Source organism: Narcine bancroftii, chromosome 9 (genome assembly GCF_036971445.1).
Source record: "Narcine bancroftii isolate sNarBan1 chromosome 9, sNarBan1.hap1, whole genome shotgun sequence".
Lineage (NCBI taxonomy): Eukaryota > Metazoa > Chordata > Chondrichthyes > Torpediniformes > Narcinidae > Narcine > Narcine bancroftii.
In genome coordinates this window covers 70,097,652-70,117,048 of record NC_091477.1, presented here as the reverse complement: position 1 = coordinate 70,117,048, position 19,397 = coordinate 70,097,652, and the positions used below count along the sequence as shown (strand labels likewise).

General features: G+C 46.7%; 1 protein-coding gene across 1 annotated transcript; it reads right to left on the bottom strand.

Annotated features, from left to right (window-relative positions):
• Positions 1 to 321: 321 nt before the first annotated feature.
• LOC138742247 (sialidase-4-like) lies at positions 322 to 19,357 on the bottom strand. Its single transcript, XM_069896366.1, has 2 exons — positions 18,748 to 19,357; positions 322 to 2,219 (listed from the first exon to the last, which is right to left on the bottom strand). The coding sequence occupies exons 1-2, from the start codon at positions 18,946 to 18,948 to the stop codon at positions 1,191 to 1,193; spliced, it is 1,230 nt and encodes a 409-aa protein (XP_069752467.1). The 5' UTR covers positions 18,949 to 19,357; the 3' UTR covers positions 322 to 1,190.
• Positions 19,358 to 19,397: the final 40 nt, after the last annotated feature.

Genomic DNA, 19,397 nt, shown 5'->3' with positions numbered 1-19,397 from the left:
TGTTGTGGATGTAGAGATACTCCTTTGTTAAAACAGTTTTAAAAATATGGAGTAAAACATATCAATAATGATATTAACTCAAAGTAAACAATCCTTTTACGACATGTAATCAATGTTTTAATATTTGGTTTCATAAAGGAATTAAGAGAATAAAAGTTTGTTTACAGGGTACAACTTTAATGACATTTGAACAATTGAAAAACAGATATGGAATACAAAATAATACAATATTTTCTTATTATCAATTAAGGGAAAAGATATGATCAGGTTTGGAATTACCTGAACAAAGTTTATTTGGAAAATTTAATTACAGTAACGACTATTAAAAAGTTTATCTCAATTATGTATAAAACTTTACAAAAATGAATGCGTAAAATAGAAATTCGTGAGTCAAGACAAAGATGGGAGACAGATTTAAATATAAATATTCAGGAGAAAACTTGGCTAGAACTTGGTCGAGGCAGCTTGACCAATACAATAAATCTTCGTTATAGGATGGTACAGTATTATTTTTTTACATCAATTCTATTTTACTCCTTAGAAATTAAATGGATTAAATCCAAATTGTTCAGATAAAGGTTTTAGATGTAATCAGGATATGGGTTCTTTTTTACATTCGAACTGGATATGTCCAAAGTTAAGACCTTTTTGGATGGATAGGTGGCGTGTTGAAATACATAGTTGAATGCCACCTGAAAAGATTACATAATTTACAGAATAAATTTGAAAATTTTCAAAAGATTGAAAATCTTTGAAGAAAAATATCTTCAAATTGCAATTAGGTTGTAATCACCCAGCCTAGGTCTTCCACCTCCTTAAAATTAATATATGTTTCTGAATAGTTTTATTAATCTTTATTTTTATTCAATAATGTCCAGGTGTTTTCTTCTTTCTTATCCTTTCTTTGGGGCTGAATTCTATAGAGGGTGGGTTAAATCACTATGTATTAATCATTAGTATTTTGAACAAGACAATTACATATAATTATGCATGTGAAAACTTCAATAATTTTTTTTAAAGTAAATCTAAAACTAATCAGTTTAGTGGCCAATGGATGGCATTTGGGGGAGCTGAGGCACCTCATCACGTGATCACATTTGCTACCAAGTGTTTATTTTTCAGATGATACATCGAATTGAATCACTAGTGGTCCAGAGACAGACATTGACAGAGACACGTTAGGTCAAGCATCACCAGGCTTGTGCCGGCGGGATGTTGTCTTTCAGCTTCTGCGTCGTGAATAAGGTAAAGGTGATGGTTTCACGGTAATCTTGGGAACCGCATTCGTAGAGGCAGGCTAAGCTGGGGCTTTCAGGCTGCTGGATGTAAGCCAGGTCTGAGTAACCGCTGGGGCCATGGTGGATCACCCAAGGCTTCGACCAGGATTTCGGGTTCTGTGGGGCGGTGCTGAGGTAGATGCCCAGATCGCGGCGATTCTTATGGTCCGTTGGGTGGCAGAAGAAGACGTAGGTGGCATCGATGGAATCATCAGGCGAAATGGAGCCATCGCTTGCCCCAGATTTCTCAGTGCGGCCCAGCACAGAAGCCGGGAAACCAACCACACTGCCGTGGCAACCATTGGACGTTTCAACTAGGCAGGGGATGGGACGTTCCTCCTGGAAGCTGGTGCCACGGTCCCAGCTCAGCGCCTGAAACCGGTAACTTTCCAATGTCCTGGCATTACAGTACAAAGGGCCCTCACTCTGCCCTTTGTCCAAGGACACAAATTGGCATTCCCCCGACAGGTTGTCCATCAACTTTCCGCTGCTCCAATTCTCACCGTGGTCATCACTGTAGATGGCGAATGAGTGTGGGCTGGTTTGACAAACACACCCAAAGCAACAATTCCTGCAGCACCACCACCTAGAGCTTTTCCTGGCATCGATGCGATAAGCATAAGCCGGCAGCAGGAGGCGGCCACTCTGCAGTTGGATCCCATGCCCTGGGCCCAAGGCGAAAGTGGCGGAATCCTTCAGGGACTTGATGGAATCTGTCAGTTTGATGGGGCCAAACCACCTGCTGGCCTTGTCGCAGGTGCTCAAGTAGTAGAGGTGAGTCCTGTTGTCACATTTCTTGAGCTGATATTCCTCTGTGATGTTGCGCTCGATGGCGATGAAGAAGAGGAAGAGCTTTTTGGTGGAGCTATCATATACGGGACATGGGTTCATGGATCTGTGGTCCGTGAGAAGTGATTCCTCGATCTTTTTCAGTTCTTCCCACTGCAACACAAAGACAGGCACATCTCAGGATAACGGGAGAAATTCGCAGCCGAGCTGCAGCAAGATGACCCCTGTCCAACCATCCACACAATACTGATGCCTCCCCTCTGCACTTGGTCTTTATGAAGTGTTCTGACCCTAAATGCACCCGCCCCCCCAACCCCCACCATCCCCCTGCCTCCATCCCGGACACACAAGATTGGTAAACTCATCCTCCTTACTCCTATATCAGAGCCTAATACAACATGGCAGCCACCAAGGCCATGTCTCATAAGACCTCCTTGTCGCCGCTGATTTTAATGCATTGTCCACCCATACCTTAGGCGTTATTTTGCATAGATTCGCTGCTGGTATCTCGATATTCTCTAACCTGACAAAATCAATATCGACTTCGCCAACTTCCATTAATCCCCATCTTCCCTTCACCAATCAGAGAGCAACTCTTCTCAGCCATCTATCCTCTCCACCTATCATCTGTCAGCATTGCTCCTTGCCCCCGCCCACCTCTTGATTGATGTGTCTGCCTGATTTTTCAGCATTCTTTCATGAAGGCTCAGACCCCAGACTGCCATTTACTTGTGGATGCTGGCTGGCCTGCTGACTAACTATTGTAAGAGATTAGATGGCAAGATAGTGGAATTAAATATTTAGGAATACGAACAGATAATAATTTGAATAATTAATATCAATTAAATTATGTTCCATTACTTAAAAAAAATTAAGAAATTGGATAAATTTACCAATAACTTTGATTGGGAGAGTTAATTGTATTTAAATGAATATATTTCCCAGGATTCAATATTTATTTGTCAATTCTAATAAATATTCTTCAAAAAATTTTTTGGGGAAATAAATAAGCAAGAATTTTTTGTGGAAAAGTAAAATTGCTAGGGTATAACTGGAAAAATTGACATAGAAATTTGAATTAGGAGGATTACAACTTCCAAGTTTTAAGAAATATTATAAAGCTGCACAAATGTTGTTTTTGAAAATATTATTTGAACAGAAAAGAAACTTGCATGGATTGATAAGATAGGAGAAAAAAGACAAGAAAAACATATCTATAAATGGAATTCTAAATCAATAACAGGAAGGAAGGATGCTTTAATTATGAAAAATTTTGTTAATTTTTCAGGATAAAATTAATAAAGATTTCAGAAAAGAAACATTTTTATTTATTAAAACTCTCATCTTTCAGAATAGATTGATACCTTTTACGATGCATAACTTTTATTTATAGATGTGGTCTCAGAATGGGTTTAAAAGTTTTGAACTATGTTTTGAAGGACTTTTTATGACATTTGAACAAAAAATATAGATTTGGTATTTTGGAGATTACTAGATTTGCATATAATCAAATTAAAAACTTTAATTAGGACCAAATATAATGATAATGGGATCTAATGAGATTGACAGGAGATATATTTAAAAATTTTAACCTATAATGTATGGTTTATTATAGAATCAGTGAAAGAAGGTATTCATAAATCTAGATTAAGATGGGAAGAAGATTTACAATGACAAATAGATGAACAAAATTGGAAAGAACAAGGTAAAGATAGTATGACAAATGTGATAAATGTGAGATATAGACTGGTTCATTATAACTTTTTATATCAATTATATCTCACACCACAAAAATTAAATAAATTGAAACCAACATTATCAGATGTGGTCAAGAGATTGGAACATTTTTGCCCACCACCTGGGAACATCCATGTTGGATAGGTATTACAAATTGTTTAGAACAAATTACAGGAGTAAAATTCCCTCAAGATCCAATATTGTTTTTGTCAGGCAATGTTATAGGAATTAGACCCAAGTTGAAGTTAACTACGTATCAATTGGAATTTGTGAAAATCACTTCAGCAATATCTAGAAAATGCATTGCAATAAATGGAAATCAGATATTGATTTGAGAATAGAAAGATGGAATGCTGAAATTCATAGTTGTATACCATCTGAGAAGTTAACATAGGTTGAAGAATAAATGTCATGTATTTTGGAAAATATATGCCTATATATGCAAAAGATGGGTATTCATCATTAATTTTTAAATATTTATTTGAAAGCCTCAGTCTTGAGAACCTCCCCGGACAAGAGCAAGAATATATATGTATATGTTTGGGGTCCTTTGGGTTGGTAACAGTGTGAGAGTGAGTGTGGAATAGTATTCACTTTTAATTCATCTATTTCCTTTTTATTTCTGGGGTAGGTGCTATTATTGCTTTCTTGTTATTACTACATTGTATATTGACCAATGTACAGAGCCGTTGTCATACTGACGCTCCTGTTCGGCTCCGAATTTTGGGTCCTCTACCGGCATCACCTACGGCTCCTAAAACGCTTCCATCAGCGCTGTCTCCGCTCCATCCTCAACATTCATTGGAATGACTTCATCACCAACATCGAAGTACTCGAGCTGGCAGAGTCCGCAAGCATCGAATCTATGCTGCTGAAGACCCAACTGCGCTGGGTGGGTCACGTCTCCAGAATGGAGGACCATCGCCTTCCCAAGATCATGTTCTATGGCGAGCTCTCCACTGGCCACCGAGACAGAGGTGCACCAAAGAAGAGGTACAAGGACTGCTTAAAGAAATCTCTTGGTGCCTGCCACACTGACCACCGCCAGTGGGCTGATCTCGCCTCCAACCGTGCATCTTGGCACCTCACAGTTCGGCGGGCAGCAACCTCCTTTGAAGAAGACCGCAGAGCCCACCTCACTGACAAAAGGCAAAGGAACAAAAACCCGAAACCAATCAATTTTCCCTTGCAACCGTGGCTGCCTGTCCCGCATCGGACTTGTCAGTCACCATCCAGCCTGCAGCAAATGTTGACTTACCCCTCCATAAATCTTCGTCCGCGAAGCCAAGCCAAAGAAATTGACTAATGTAATTAATGAATTTTAAGTATAAGAATGTACCCCCCCGCCGATCGGAGGGCGGCTCCCCCCCCCCCCGGCGCCGATCAGAGGGCGGCTCTTCGCTCCTTGCCCCGCCCACCTCCTGATTGACGTGCCCGCCTTGATTTTCCGCCAACACTCAGACTCCACTCTACTCTTTCCTTCCGGATGCTGCCTGACCCGTTGAACTGCTCCAGCGCTTCTGACAACCGCCCCCAACCCCAGGATCTGTCCAGTGCCCACCATTCCGCACTTGGTAGAAACATCAGTCTCTTCGCTTGCCAGATCCCCGACCCCCGCTTTCAGCGAGGTCGCCCCTCCTAACCTCTCCAGTGACGTGATGGGAACCACCGTCCTGCCCAGGAACAGTTTGCAGGCGAAGTCATCGAGTACATGACGGAGCCAACCTGAGCTACTGGGGGATCTCAGCGGTTGGGGAACGCCCGTGGGGGCAGAGGAACGGTCAACCTTCCAGGGTAACGTTCAGTCAGGACTTGTCCAGACCACCCGTTTCCATCCACGGATGCTGCCTCACCTGGGACCCCCCCCCCCAAATGCGCGTCCTTTTCCCGCACCACCATTCCCAATTTCCTGGACGTCGATTCCAATTGGCAGAATTTCAAGCCGATGGAGGTTTCTTTTTGTCTCACACTCAAAATTCCAGGAACTGTACACAAAATGTCAAACATTTCCTAGTGAACACGGAATGAACTCGGGTCCCAGGGAATTGAACGAGACCGGGTGAACCCAGACACCGAACTTTTGGCATCTTCTGCGGCGGGCGGCGAACTCGTTTTTCATGAAGTCGAGGGACAGAAAGTGTCCAGAAGGTCCCAGATGTCAGAAATAAAACTTCTCACACATGAGTCTCTTTAAAACTGATGACACGACAAGCTTTATTTACAAGTCTGCAGAGTTGGACTCAACTGGTTTCTCACCAGTTAAGCCCCGATACATACAGTGCATTGATTTTTATACCTTTATTATTTGTCCTTCCCCTTCTTATTAATACTGTTTTAATTGGTTAGTATTACAAAAACATTCTAAGTATAACTGCATTATTAATTATCACGTTCGTTACGTACGCTGTGAACTCTACATTCACTGAATTCTGTTTCTCACACTTCTTATCAATCCTTTGTCTCCTGCATGTCTCTCACTATGACCATTAAAAGATAGGTTTAAAAAAACATATTCAGTAGCTCCTTCTGTCCTTGACTGCTAGTAAACTCTCTGTCCGTTCTGGCTTCCCTGTTTATGATTAATCATCACATTTTAACTTAAGTCTTTTTAACCTAAATTCTCTATATCACAATCCACCCCTTTCTCTCTTTAAAATGTGTTGAATATATGTATAGATATGAATGGGGATTCTAAGCTAGGGAAGAGAAATGTTTTATGATACATTAATCTCACGCTGAAATAAAAGTCTTACAGGGTCTCCCATCCCCCCTGGTTGTATAGCTTGTTCGACCATGGAAATCACCAGGCTGCGTAGACAGGGAATAATACAGGGCAAAATAAGTAGGAGGAATAAAATACCTCCGATGACCCACAAGAAGGTACGCCACCAGGTTCCTCCAAACCATTTGTCCATCCAATTAAATTGTGGGAAAGGATGCCAGGTTTGAACCGGTACATGGGACAATGTACGAATATTATCAGCGATTTTACGAATGGCTTTTCCATTATCATCAATCTGTAAGCAGCAGTTAGTCAAATTAAGTTTGCCACATACACCTCCTTCCGTGGCTAGGAGATAGTCTAGGGCTAGACGGTTCTGATATATAGCAGAGCGCATTTGACCTTGCTGGGATGCAAGTAATTGCAGGGCTATAGCTGTTTGATTTGTAACAATTTCAAGCACTGCTTGTAAGCGACTTATGCGATTTAACATATATATAGGAGTACGATAACCCCAAGATCCATCTTGAGCCCATGTAGCGGGACCATAATATTGAATTATGCGCTCTGGAGGCCAATCATCTCTCCATTCTCCCAAATGTACCGTGGTAGAGCGGGGTTCACGATGTAATGTATCAAAGACCTTCACGCCTAATTTATGACCGTGATCGTGGGGTAGAAGGAAAAATTCTGGGCGGATTATTCCTAGGAAACAAGTTCCACTCCACTGTGAGGGAAGACGAGTATAAGCTTTATTACCACATACCCAGAATAATCCATTTGGGGATACTCCATACCCCCTTTCCCAAACTCTTTTAAGAACAGGATTTGATTGGTATGGTCCTGTGATGGTGGAAGTGGTACAATTCCAAAACTGAATACTGCTATTAGACAGGGGTAGGCAATTAGTTTTAAAAACAGTGGATAAGAACCAAGTCTGAGGTTTAGGAAACCAAGTGAAAACACCAGGCGAAATGCGAATCCATACAGCCTTGCAGGGACTTTCTCCTACTGGGTATTTGCCGGCTCGTGAGAGACAATAAAAACCAGAGGGGACATTAGAGAGAGACCAGGTTTCTCTTGATCTCGTTCGGTTAGTTGTCCAAATGCGGGAAATCATGGTCAATGAATTGAGAGGTTCTCCCCACCAAGGCCATTGTTCTGACATCCGTGGACCCCCGCAGACCCAACAATTAGTTACATTAAAAGTTCCTGCAATTTTAGTTGCCAGATCTACAAAAAGGTTATCTCCCCCAATTACATTACCGAAACTTACATGGTTATTTGGATGGACTCGAACTAAGTCCGGCTGTCTTAAAGGGACAGGCAATTTCGAGTGTGGAGTGTAACTTCTCATTGGAACAGTACGTTGGTGTATGTAAAACCAGAGTCCATCAGGGCATGGTGGGCTTGAGTCACCTTTCCAACCGTTAAGAGGGAAAGGAGTGGTATTAGGAATCTGTATATAATGACCCATATTATTTCCTTCTTTTTCCACACAAGGGGTATATGGATGTTGGGTGGTATTTTCTGCCCAACATTTCTCAGGAACTGAGGTATGGGAAATGAAATTACCTTCCTTTCTTCCCCAAATGTGGTCCTGAAACAGGACCACTGTATCTCTGCATTTCTTACATTTCACACCTGATAAAGACATAGGCAAACTAAGAAAAATCAAAGAACATAACAATAACATTGTGAATTAAGTCTTTTTGCGAAATCGTAAGGTAAGAGGTTTTTCTCCAGGAATACAAGTCCAATCTGAGTTCGTATCAGGGTCCTGTGGCGCCTCTACAGGTCCCTTAAATCTGGATGCGTGTGTCCACCCCTTCTCTCTTGTTCGTGCTGCAGCTTCTGTAGTTAAGAGAACTTGGTATGGACCTTCCCACTGGGGCTGGAGTTTTTCAGTCTTCCAGGTATTGATAAGAATCCAGTCTCCTGGTTCCACTTTGTGTAAAGAAAAGTCTAGAGGCGGTGTTTGTGCCAATAGTCCTCTCTTTCGTAAATCTGTAAGAGAGCGTGACAGTGCCTGTAAATAGTTCCTAACAAATATATCCCCTTCCCCCAAGGTGGGACACCCCTCAACTGTACTCCAGAAGGGAAGCCCAAACATCATTTCATAAGGGGACAGCCCTACATCTTTTCGTGGGGCAGTACGAATTCTCAATAAGGCTAGGGGCAGACACTTTATCCAAGGCATTTTAGTTTCCACCATTAACTTTGTCAATTGGATTTTTAGTGTTCCATTCATACGCTCGACCTTCCCTGAGCTTTGTGGATGCCAAGGGGTATGTAATTTCCAAGAGACCTGTAATGCATCACAAATCAATTGCTGGATTTTTGAAGAAAAATGTGGACCCCTGTCTGAGTCTATAGAATCCATTATACCATATCTGGGGATTATCTGCTCTAGGAGGAGGCGAGCTACTGTAGAGGCTGTAGTATTTATTGTTGGGAAGGCTTCTACCCATCGGGTAAAGTGATCTATTATCACCAACAGATATTTCCATCTTTGAACTTGAGGTAACTCTGTGAAGTCGATCTGAAAAGGGCGTATGGCTAATGGTTGACCTCCCATGGTCCCTGTCCTCATTATCTTCTTATTAATTTTTGTGCATAGGTAACAATTTTGCACCTCTTGTTGGGCCAAGGTGTAGATTCCCTTACACACATATTCTCGAAGCACTGTGTCACATAAGGCTTGGGTGCCCCAGTGGCTCTGTTGATGCAGGTGTTTTAAAATATTGCGAGTTATTTCTTTATTTAGAACAATTCTTCCATCTGGTGTTTTCCATGTTCCATCAGGTAACTGGCTTGCGCCCAGCTGATCCATGTTCTTTTCTTCTTTAGCAGTGAAAATGGGAGCTGTCTTTATGCCTTGCCTTATTGGGATTAAAGTCAGCAAACGGACTTCTTGTTGCATGGCTGCTCTTTTGGCTTCTTCATCAGCCAGTCTGTTTCCAATTGCTGTCGGGTTATCTCCCCTTTGATGGCTTGGTATGTAGACCACTGCTATTTCTTGGGGTAATGTTAAGGCTTCTAGAGTCAGAGTAATCATCTGTTCGTGTGCCAATTCCTTTCCTCTTGATGTAATTAGACCACGCTCCTTCCAGATCTTACCAAAGGTATGCACTACTCCGTATGCGTATTTGGAATCTGTGTAAATCGTTCCAATTTTCTTTGCCAGTATTTTGAGGGCTCTCTGCAAGGCATATAGTTCACAGGATTGTGCTGACCAGCTTCCGGGTAGTCTCGTGGATTCTACTACTTTCCAAGTATTTCCTTCTATTATAGCATACCCATTTCTTCTCATTCCGTCAACACATCTGGCGGAGCCATCAATGTAGAATTCATATCCTTCTCCCAGCGGAGTATCGCAAAGGTCTTCTCGGGTCTTGGTCTGAAGATCTGTCAACTCGACACAGTCATGCTCCACCTCTTTCTCTGTTTCACTGCCGTATAAAAATTGAGCTGGGTTGCAGCTATTAATTTTTGCAAACTGTAAATCTTCTCCAACCATTAAAATGGTTTCATACTTTAATATGCGAGAATCAGTCAGCCATCGATGGGCAGTTTGTGTTAATAAAACACTCACAGAATGGGAGGTGTACACAGTCATCTTTCCTCCAAAAGTAAGTTTACGTGCTTCCTCTACCAACAGAGCAGCAGCCGCTACTCCCTGGATACACGTCGGCCATCCGCGAGACACTGGGTCCATCATTTTGGAAAGGAAAGCTACTGGGTGTCGCTGACCGCCTTTTTCTTGTGTTAAAACTCCCACAGCTGTTCCTTGGTTATGAGTGACAAATAGCTGGAAGGGCTGTTTTAAAGAGGGCAGAGTGAGCACTGGGGCTCGTGTTAGGCGATATTTCAAGTCCTCGAACCATCCCTCCTCCTCCTCCTGGGTCCATTTCAATGGATAGTCATTTTCATTTGTCAGTTTATCATACATAAACTTCACCAAAACTGAGTAGTCCTCTATCCATAAACTACAGTATCCTAAGAGTCCCAGGAATTGTCTTATTTCCTTCTTATTACGGGGTAAAGGCATTCTAGTGATTCCCGCAATTCGTTCAGGGGTAATCCGTTTCTGTCCTTTACTTATCTGGTGTCCCAGATATATCACAGTTTTCTCAACAAACTGTAACTTGTTTCTGGACACTCGTAGACCCTTTTTCCCCAGATAATTCAAGAGTCTAATGGTCTCTCTCCTCATTTCTTGTTCCTTGGGTCCTGATAATAGTAAATCATCCACATACTGCATTAGTTGGGAATCATCAGATTGTGGATAGTCCATCAGGATTTGTTCTAGCATTTGTCCAAACAGGTTTGGAGATTCAGTGAACCCTTGGGGCAATACAGTCCACCGAAACTGTCTCCGTCTACCTGTCCATGGATTTTCCCATTCAAACGCAAACATATCTCTACTTTCCTCTTCTAACGGACAAGTCCAGAAGGCATCCTTCAAGTCGATAACACTAAACCACTCATGGTCTGGGGGAATCCGACTCATAATAGTATAGGGATTAGGCACCACTGGGTGGCGGGTCTGAACAATAGCATTCAAACTTCTTAGATCCTGAACTAGGCGATAGGATCCATCTGACTTTTTTACTGGGAGTATAGGGGTGTTATAAGGTGACATGCGTCTCGTATTAAAGTCTCAATTACCGGCTGTAGCCCTTTTCTCCCTTCCAAAGAAATAGGATACTGACGTTTCCTTACCGGCTGATGACCTGGTATTAATGTGACATGTAAAGGTGGGATGTCCAGACCTCCTCGATTTCCCTCCTTATACCAGACTCTCTCGTCAATCTGCCGTTCATCCTCTTCCTTTAAAGCGCAGAGGTGGACTCGCACTTCTCCGTCCACAGGGAGAGCACCCAAACCTAGGAGAGCCTGTAAGTCCCTTCCTAGGAGGTTAAATCCAGCCGAAGGTAATAACAAGAGGTCTTGTACCCCTTCTCTTTCTTCCAGTTTCACTGTTACTTGGGGAATTATTGATACCATTCTGGGAGCTCCTTCTATCCCAGAAATTGTCAAATTACTTTTTATAGGCTCAGTTCCGATTGGCACAGTTATTACACTACTTCGTTCCGCTCCTGTGTCCACCATAAACACCACCTCTTCTCCCTTGGGACCAATTTTTAGTTTTACCAGGGGTTCCCTCTTATATTTGGTCCCTAACATTTGGAACCCCTGACACCCCTAATCTTCTTCCATAAGTTCGAGGGCACGCAATTCCCTCTTGTATCGGGGGCATTCCCTCTTAAAGTGTCTTTCCTCATTGCAGTAATAGCACTTAACGAATCTCCGGGGTCTTCCCTCTCTTGGATATTTTGGATTGTTTAGAGGAAGGTTTTGTTTTCTTTCCCCTCTGGATTCAGCATTCATCTGTCGGATAGTCTGTACCATAACCTTTGTCGCCTTCTTTTGATCTTCTTCTTCTCTCTGCACATATACTTTTTGTGCCTTTTTTAACAGTTCACTTAGGGGTTTTTCACTCCAGTCCTCCTCCTTTTCTAGTTTCTTTCTAATGTCTTGCCATGATTTGGAAACAAATTCAATTCGAATAAGCTGTTCACCCATTGGTGTACTAGGGTCCACACCAGCATACTGTTGGACATTCTTTCTCACCCTCTCAAAAAAATCAGTAGGGGACTCGTCTTTCCCCTGGTGGTTCCCAAATGCCTTGGTAAAATTGTGACCCTTTGGCACAGCCTCCCGTATCCCTTTAATTGTCCACTCTCTATATTGTCTCATACTTGCCAATCCCTCGGGTGTTCGTTTGTCCCACCTGGGTTCATTTAGGGGATATTTTTGTTCATGGGGTCTAGGGTCCCCAGGTTGTTCATATTCCCACATGAGGAGGGCAGCCCGTCGAATCATCTGCTCTCCTGGGGTGAAAATAATGTTCCCATTATTGCCTGCATCTCTTCCCACGTATATGTGTTTGGTCCCAAGAATTGGTCAAGCTGTTCAGCCAGTCCTATAGGATCTTCCAATAACTTTTTCATTTCTTTCTTAAATCCCCGCACCTCTGTACTAGTTAGGGGAACATTCACATATCCCGTTCCCCCTCCCGGTCCTCCCATAGGAACTTCTCTCAGGGGATTTAGGTTTATTGAAAACTTTGATGGTCCTGGACCAGTCTGGGATCTTGTCCAGGGTCGGTTTACCGGTCGAAGTTTAAGGTCCGACTCCCTTAATTCATCCTTTTTATCCCGGCCCCCTTCGAGGCAATCAGATTCATCACCTTTCCCCTCCGGTAATAAGCTTTCCTCGGGCGCAGTAGGCACCGGGGGAATATAAGGAGGGGGAAGGTTGTCCAGAGGTTCCCATTTCTTTTCTCCTGCCACTCTCAATTTAAAACATTCTGTTAAGGATCCTGGCCAGGGAACCCAACAAAATGCATATGCTGACTCTTCTTGATTCACCTTTGGTCTCGAATTTACATATATGTTTAATGCTTGTCTAACCCAATCCTCATCAGATCCAAATTTCGGCCACCAGACCGAGGAACCTTTAATAGGTTGTTTTGACCAAAGGAGACAATATTGGACCATCTTTTTCTTGTTTTTGTCCCGATATCTATTACTATCCCAATTTTCAAACATTCTCCCCAAAGGGCTGTCAAGGGGTACTCCCAGGAATTGTCCTGAATTTTCAGATGAGCCCTTAGATTTTGATCCTCCCATTTTCCCACCTAGATCTGTTTATCGTTGCTGAGGACCCTCTCGCTCTGGACCCTACTCCCTTCCTCTCAGACGCCTCGTCGGAGGTGCTGTCCCTCCTTCGGTTACCGCTGAGGTTTTCCTGGGGTTGACCCCTCTCTTCTCGGCACTTCGTCGGAGGTGCTGTCCCTCCTTCGGTTACCGCCGAGGTTTCCCTGGGGTCTATCCTAGAGTCCCGCGACAGGGTCCTCACACAACGACAAAAGATCTATACTTAATCTATTCCGTTAGGTTTTTATCCAAACAGGTGTATCCCGTTACACCTGTTACCCAATCCCCACACCACAATCGTAAGTCGTCACTTACCGGTGTCTTCCCGGGGATTGAACCGTCACCCTTCTCCTCTCCGTCTTGTCGTGTCACCCTGTCCGGATACCACTCGCTCAAGCCGCCCGAAGCGACGAGCAAGGGACTAGGAGCCGCTGAACTCAGCGGGGTGCACCGCCTCCGATGTCCCTCTTCTCGCCTCCCCTCACGGCCGGAGTGTAGATCCCGGACGAGCCCCCATTTGTCAGAAATAAAACTTCTCACACATGAGTCTCTTTAAAACTGATGACACGACAAGCTTTATTTACAAGTCTGCAGAGTTGGACTCAACTGGTTTCTCACCAGTTAAGCCCCGATACATACAGTGCATTGATTTTTATACCTTTATTATTTGTCCTTCCCCTTCTTATTCTTCTTTGGCTTGGCTTCGCGGACGAAGATTTATGGAGGGGGTAAAAAGTCCACGTCAACTGCAGGCTCGTTTGTGGCTGACCAGTCCGATGCGGGACAGGCAGACACGATTGCAGCGGTTGCAAGGGAAAATTGGTTGGTTGGGGTTGGGTGTTGGGTTTTTCCTCCTTTGCCTTTTGTCAGTGAGGTGGGCTCTGCGGTCTTCTTCAAAGGAGGCTGCTGCCCGCCAAACTGTGAGGCGCCAAGATGCACGGTTTGAGGCGTTATCAGCCCACTGGCGGTGGTCAATGTGGCAGGCACCAAGAGATTTCTTTAGGCAGTCCTTGTACCTTTTCTTTGGTGCACCTCTGTCACGGTGGCCAGTGGAGAGCTCGCCATATAATACGATCTTGGGAAGGCGATGGTCCTCCATTCTGGAGACGTGACCCATCCAGCGCAGCTGGATCTTCAGCAGCGTGGACTCGATGCTGTCGACCTCTGCCATCTCGAGTACCTCGACGTTAGGGGTGTGAGCGCTCCAATGGATGTTGAGGATGGAGCGGAGACAGCGCTGGTGGAAGCGTTCTAGGAGCCGTAGGTGGTGCCGGTAGAGGACCCATGATTCGGAGCCGAACAGGAGTGTGGGTATGACAACGGCTCTGTATACGCTTATCTTTGTGAGGTTTTTCAGTTGGTTGTTTTTCCAGACTCTTTTGTGTAGTCTTCCAAAGGCGCTATTTGCCTTGGCGAGTCTGTTGTCTATCTCATTGTCGATCCTTGCATCTGATGAAATGGTGCAGCCGAGATAGGTAAACTGGTTGACCGTTTTGAGTTTTGTGTGCCCGATGGAGATGTGGGGGGGCTGGTAGTCATGGTGGGGAGCTGGCTGATGGAGGACCTCAGTTTTCTTCAGGCTGACTTCCAGGCCAAACAATTTGGCAGTTTCCGCAAAGCAGGACGTCAAGCGCTGAAGAGCTGGCTCTGAATGGGCAACTAAAGCGGCATCATCTGCAAAGAGTAGTTCACGGACAAGTTTCTCTTGTGTCTTGGTGTGAGCTTGCAGGCGCCTCAGATTGAAGAGACTGCCATCCGTGCGGTACCGGATGTAAACAGCGTCTTCATTGTTGGGGTCTTTCATGGCTTGGTTCAGCATCATGCTGAAGAAGATTGAAAAGAGGGTTGGTGCGAGAACACAGCCTTGCTTCACGCCATTGTTAATGGAGAAGGGTTCAGAGAGCTCATTGCTGTATCTGACCCGACCTTGTTGGTTTTCGTGCAGTTGGATAATCATGTTGAGGAACTTTGGGGGACATCCGATGCGCTCTAGTATTTGCCAAAGCCCTTTCCTGCTCACGGTGTCGAAGGCTTTGGTGAGGTCAACAAAGGTGATGTAGAGTCCTTTGTTTTGTTCTCTACACTTTTCTTGGAGCTGTCTGAGGGCAAAGACCATGTCAGTGGTTCCTCTGTTAGCGCGAAAGCCGCACTGTGATTCTGGGAGAATATTCTCAGCGACACTAGGTATTATTCTATTTAGTAGAATCCTAGCGAAGATTTTGCCTGCAATGGAGAGCAACGTGATTCCCCTGTAGTTTGAGCAGTCTGATTTCTCGCCTTTGTTTTTGTACAGGGTGATGATGGTGGCATCACGAAGATCCTGAGGCAGTTTACCTTGGTCCCAACAAAGCTTGAAAAACTCATGCAGTTTGGCATGCAGAGTTTTGCCGCCAGCCTTCCAGACTTCTGGGGGGATTCCATCCATACCTGCTGCTTTGCCACTTTTCAGTTGTTCGATTGCCTTATATGTCTCATCCAGGGTGGGAACCTCATCCAGCTCTAGCCTTAGGGGCTGTTGAGGGAGCTGGAGCAGGGCGGAATCTTGGACTGAGCGGTTGGTACTGAAAAGAGATTGGAAGTGTTCTGACCATCGGTTGAGGATGGAGATCTTGTCGCTGAGGAGGACTTTGCCGTCTGAGCTGCGCAGCGGGCTTTGGACTTGGGGTGAGGGGCCGTACACAGCCTTTAGAGCCTCGTAGAAACCCCTGAAGTCGCCAATGTCCGCGCTGAGCTGTGTTCGTTTGGCGAGGCTAGTCCACCACTCATTTTGGATCTCCCGGAGTTTGCGCTGAAGATGGCTGCATGCGCGACGGAAGGCTTGTTTCTTCTCTGGACAGGACGGCTTTGTAAGGTGAGCATGGTGGGCAGCTCGCTTCTTTGCCAGCAGCTCCTGGATTTCCTGGCTGTTTTCGTCAAACCAGTCCTTGTTTTTCCTGGAGGAGAAGCCCAGTACCTCTTCAGTGGATTGCAGTATGGTAGTCTTCAACTGATCCCAGAGGGTTTCAGGGGACGGGTCCGTGAGGCGGGTTGCAACGTCGAGCTTTGCTTTGAGGTTTGCCTGGAAGTTTCCTCTCGCTTCGTCTGACTGCAGTTTTCCAACATTGAACCTCTTTCTGGGGGCTTTATTGTTCCTGGGCTTTGGCTTGAAGTGAAGGTTGAGCTTGCAGCGAACCAGCCGGTGGTCAGTGTGGCATTCCGCGCTAGGCATGACCCTGGTGTGGAGCACATCTTGTTTGTCACTTTCTCGCACCAGGATGTAGTCCAGGAGGTGCCAGTGTTTGGATCGGGGATGCATCCAGGTGGTCTTAAGGCTGTCCCTCTGCTGAAAGAGGGTGTTTGTAATGACAAGCCGCTGTTCTGCGCAGAGCTCCAACAGGAGGCACCCATTGTCGTTGCACTTGCCGACGCCATGCTTGCCCAGGATTCCTGGCCAGGTTTCTGAGTCTTTGCCGACACGAGCGTTGAAGTCGCCCAGGATGACAACCTTGTCGGCTGTAGGGGTACGTTGGATGAGGTTGCGCAGGTTGGTGTAGAACTTGTTCTTTTCTGCTGGTTCCGCCTGGAGGGTTGGAGCATAGACACTGATGAGGGTGATGTGACGCTTGTTTTGAAGTGGGAGTCGCATGGACATGATTCGGTCCGAGAGGCCTGTCGGAAGGTTTTCGAGTTTGGAGGCAATGAAGCTCTTGACCATGAAGCCTACACCAGATAGGCGTCGTTCATCCGAAGGCTTGCCAGACCAGTAGAGTGTGTAGCCCGCGCCGCGTTCTTGGAAGCTGCCTACATCTGCCAGGCGGACTTCACTGAGAGCGGCTATGTCGATGTCAAGTCTGAGGAGTTCATGTGCAATGAGGGCAGACCGACGTTCAGGTCGATGGCTGTCAGTCTTATCTAGCATGGTTCTGATGTTCCAGCATGCTAGCTTGAGTTTGTGAGCATCTTTTGAGGGGGAGGACGTGGAGGGGGAGGACGTGGAGGGGGAGGACGTGGAGGGGGAGGACGTGGAGGGGGAGGACGTGGAGGGGGAGGACGTGGAGGGGGAGGACGTGGAGGGGGAGGACGTGGAGGGGGAGGACGTGGAGGGGGAGGACGTGGAGGGGGAGGACGTGGAGGGGGAGGACGTGGAGGGGGAGGACGTGGAGGGGGAGGACGTGGAGGGGGAGGACGTGGAGGGGGAGGACGTGGAGGGGGAGGACGTGGAGGGGGAGGACGTGGAGGGGGAGGACGTGGAGGGGGAGGACGTGGAGGGGGAGGACGTGGAGGGGGAGGACGTGGAGGGGGAGGACGTGGAGGGGGAGGACGTGGAGGGGGAGGACGTGGAGGGGGAGGACGTGGAGGGGGAGGACGTGGAGGGGGAGGACGTGGAGGGGGAGGACGTGGAGGGGGAGGACGTGGAGGGGGAGGACGTGGAGGGGGAGGACGTGGAGGGGGAGGACGTGGAGGGGGAGGACGTGGAGGGGGAGGACGTGGAGGGGGAGGACGTGGAGGGGGAGGACGTGGAGGGGGAGGACGTGGAGGGGGAGGACGTGGAGGGGGAGGACGTGGAGGGGGAGGACGTGGAGGGGGAGGACGTGGAGGGGGAGGACGTGGAGGGGGAGGACGTGGAGGGGGAGGACGTGGAGGGGGAGGACGTGGAGGGGGAGGACGTGGAGGGGGAGGACGTGGAGGGGGAGGACGTGGAGGGGGAGGACGTGGAGGGGGAGGACGTGGAGGGGGAGGACGTGGAGGGGGAGGACGTGGAGGGGGAGGACGTGGAGGGGGAGGACGTGGAGGGGGAGGACGTGGACCTGTCCTCGGGCCTGCGCAAAGGAGCTTTTAGGTGGAGTGCAGTGCGCGCAGTACTGGCCCCACCCTTTACACCCATGGTTCGTGTGCCGTGGCCAAGCAAGCTACGACCCAAGGACCCCTTCTTATTAATACTGTTTTAATTGGTTAGTATTACAAAAACATTCTAAGTATAACTGCATTATTAATTATCACGTTCGTTACGTACGCTGTGAACTCTACATTCACTGAATTCTGTTTCTCACACTTCTTATCAATCCTTTGTCTCCTGCATGTCTCTCACTATGACCATGAAAAGATAGGTTTAAAAAAACATATTCAGTAGCTCCTTCTGTCCTTGACTGCTAGTAAACTCTCTGTCCGTTCTGGCTTCCCTGTTTATGATTAATCATCACATTTTAACTTAAGTCTTTTTAACCTAAATTCTCTATATCACACCAGACCCTGCACTAAACCCCCTCCTCGTTGTAAACTCCAACCCCGACAAACAATGTCCAAGTGCTGGTCCCGCCTGGCGCTGACATTTTATTACGGTGCCCAGAAACGCTTCACCACCGTCCAGTTATGGCAGCTTCATCCCAGAACCAGCTCGAACTCTCCGCCCCTGTGTAACGGGCCCCTGTAACCCACGGCGGGTGAGGGGGAGAGAATTGCCCGTTCCCTCCGGCAGACCCCGCGGGGACCCGTCGCCCCCTCGGCGGCCTGCACTCACCTCCACCTTGTTCCCGGACACACGGCCCCTGCGAAACACCAACATTTTTGCGTCCTCGTCCTTCGGGCTGCTCCGCTCCTCGGCGAAGGCGAGAAGCGTCTCGGTGTCCGGCAGATAGATCAGAGCCGGGATCCGGTAGGTCGTCCCGGTCTCGTCCTTCTCGAATAGGATGGTGCTGGGCGGGATGTTACCGGAGCTCATTCTCAGCGAGTCCTGGGGAAGTAAGTGGAGGGAGGTGGGAGAGACCGCCTGGGGAGTTGGAGAGGAACGTGGTTCCACGGGGGACCCGACTCGACCCAACTCTGGAACTCTCCTCCCGCTCGAACCCCTCCCCAGACTCCGCGGGACACGGGTCTCTCTGACCTTGCGAGCTCGATCGAAACCGGAAGAAAGTCAAGTCGTGCGCTGAAATGACCGGGAATGTCCTGATCATCCGCTCAAATAAGGAGAAATGTGCTGGCTCAGCGCCGAGACCCAATCAAGTCCGACCCACGCCTCGACGCTGTGAGGCGGGTTAACCCTTTCATGGCTGCAAATCTTCCCGGAGACGGTGCGAACATCCCGAGGAGCGGTTCAGCAGGAACGCATATGTTGTAAGCCTGGTCCATGGCGAATTTCCCAGCCCTGGCGAGGAGATCCGGCAAGGAGTA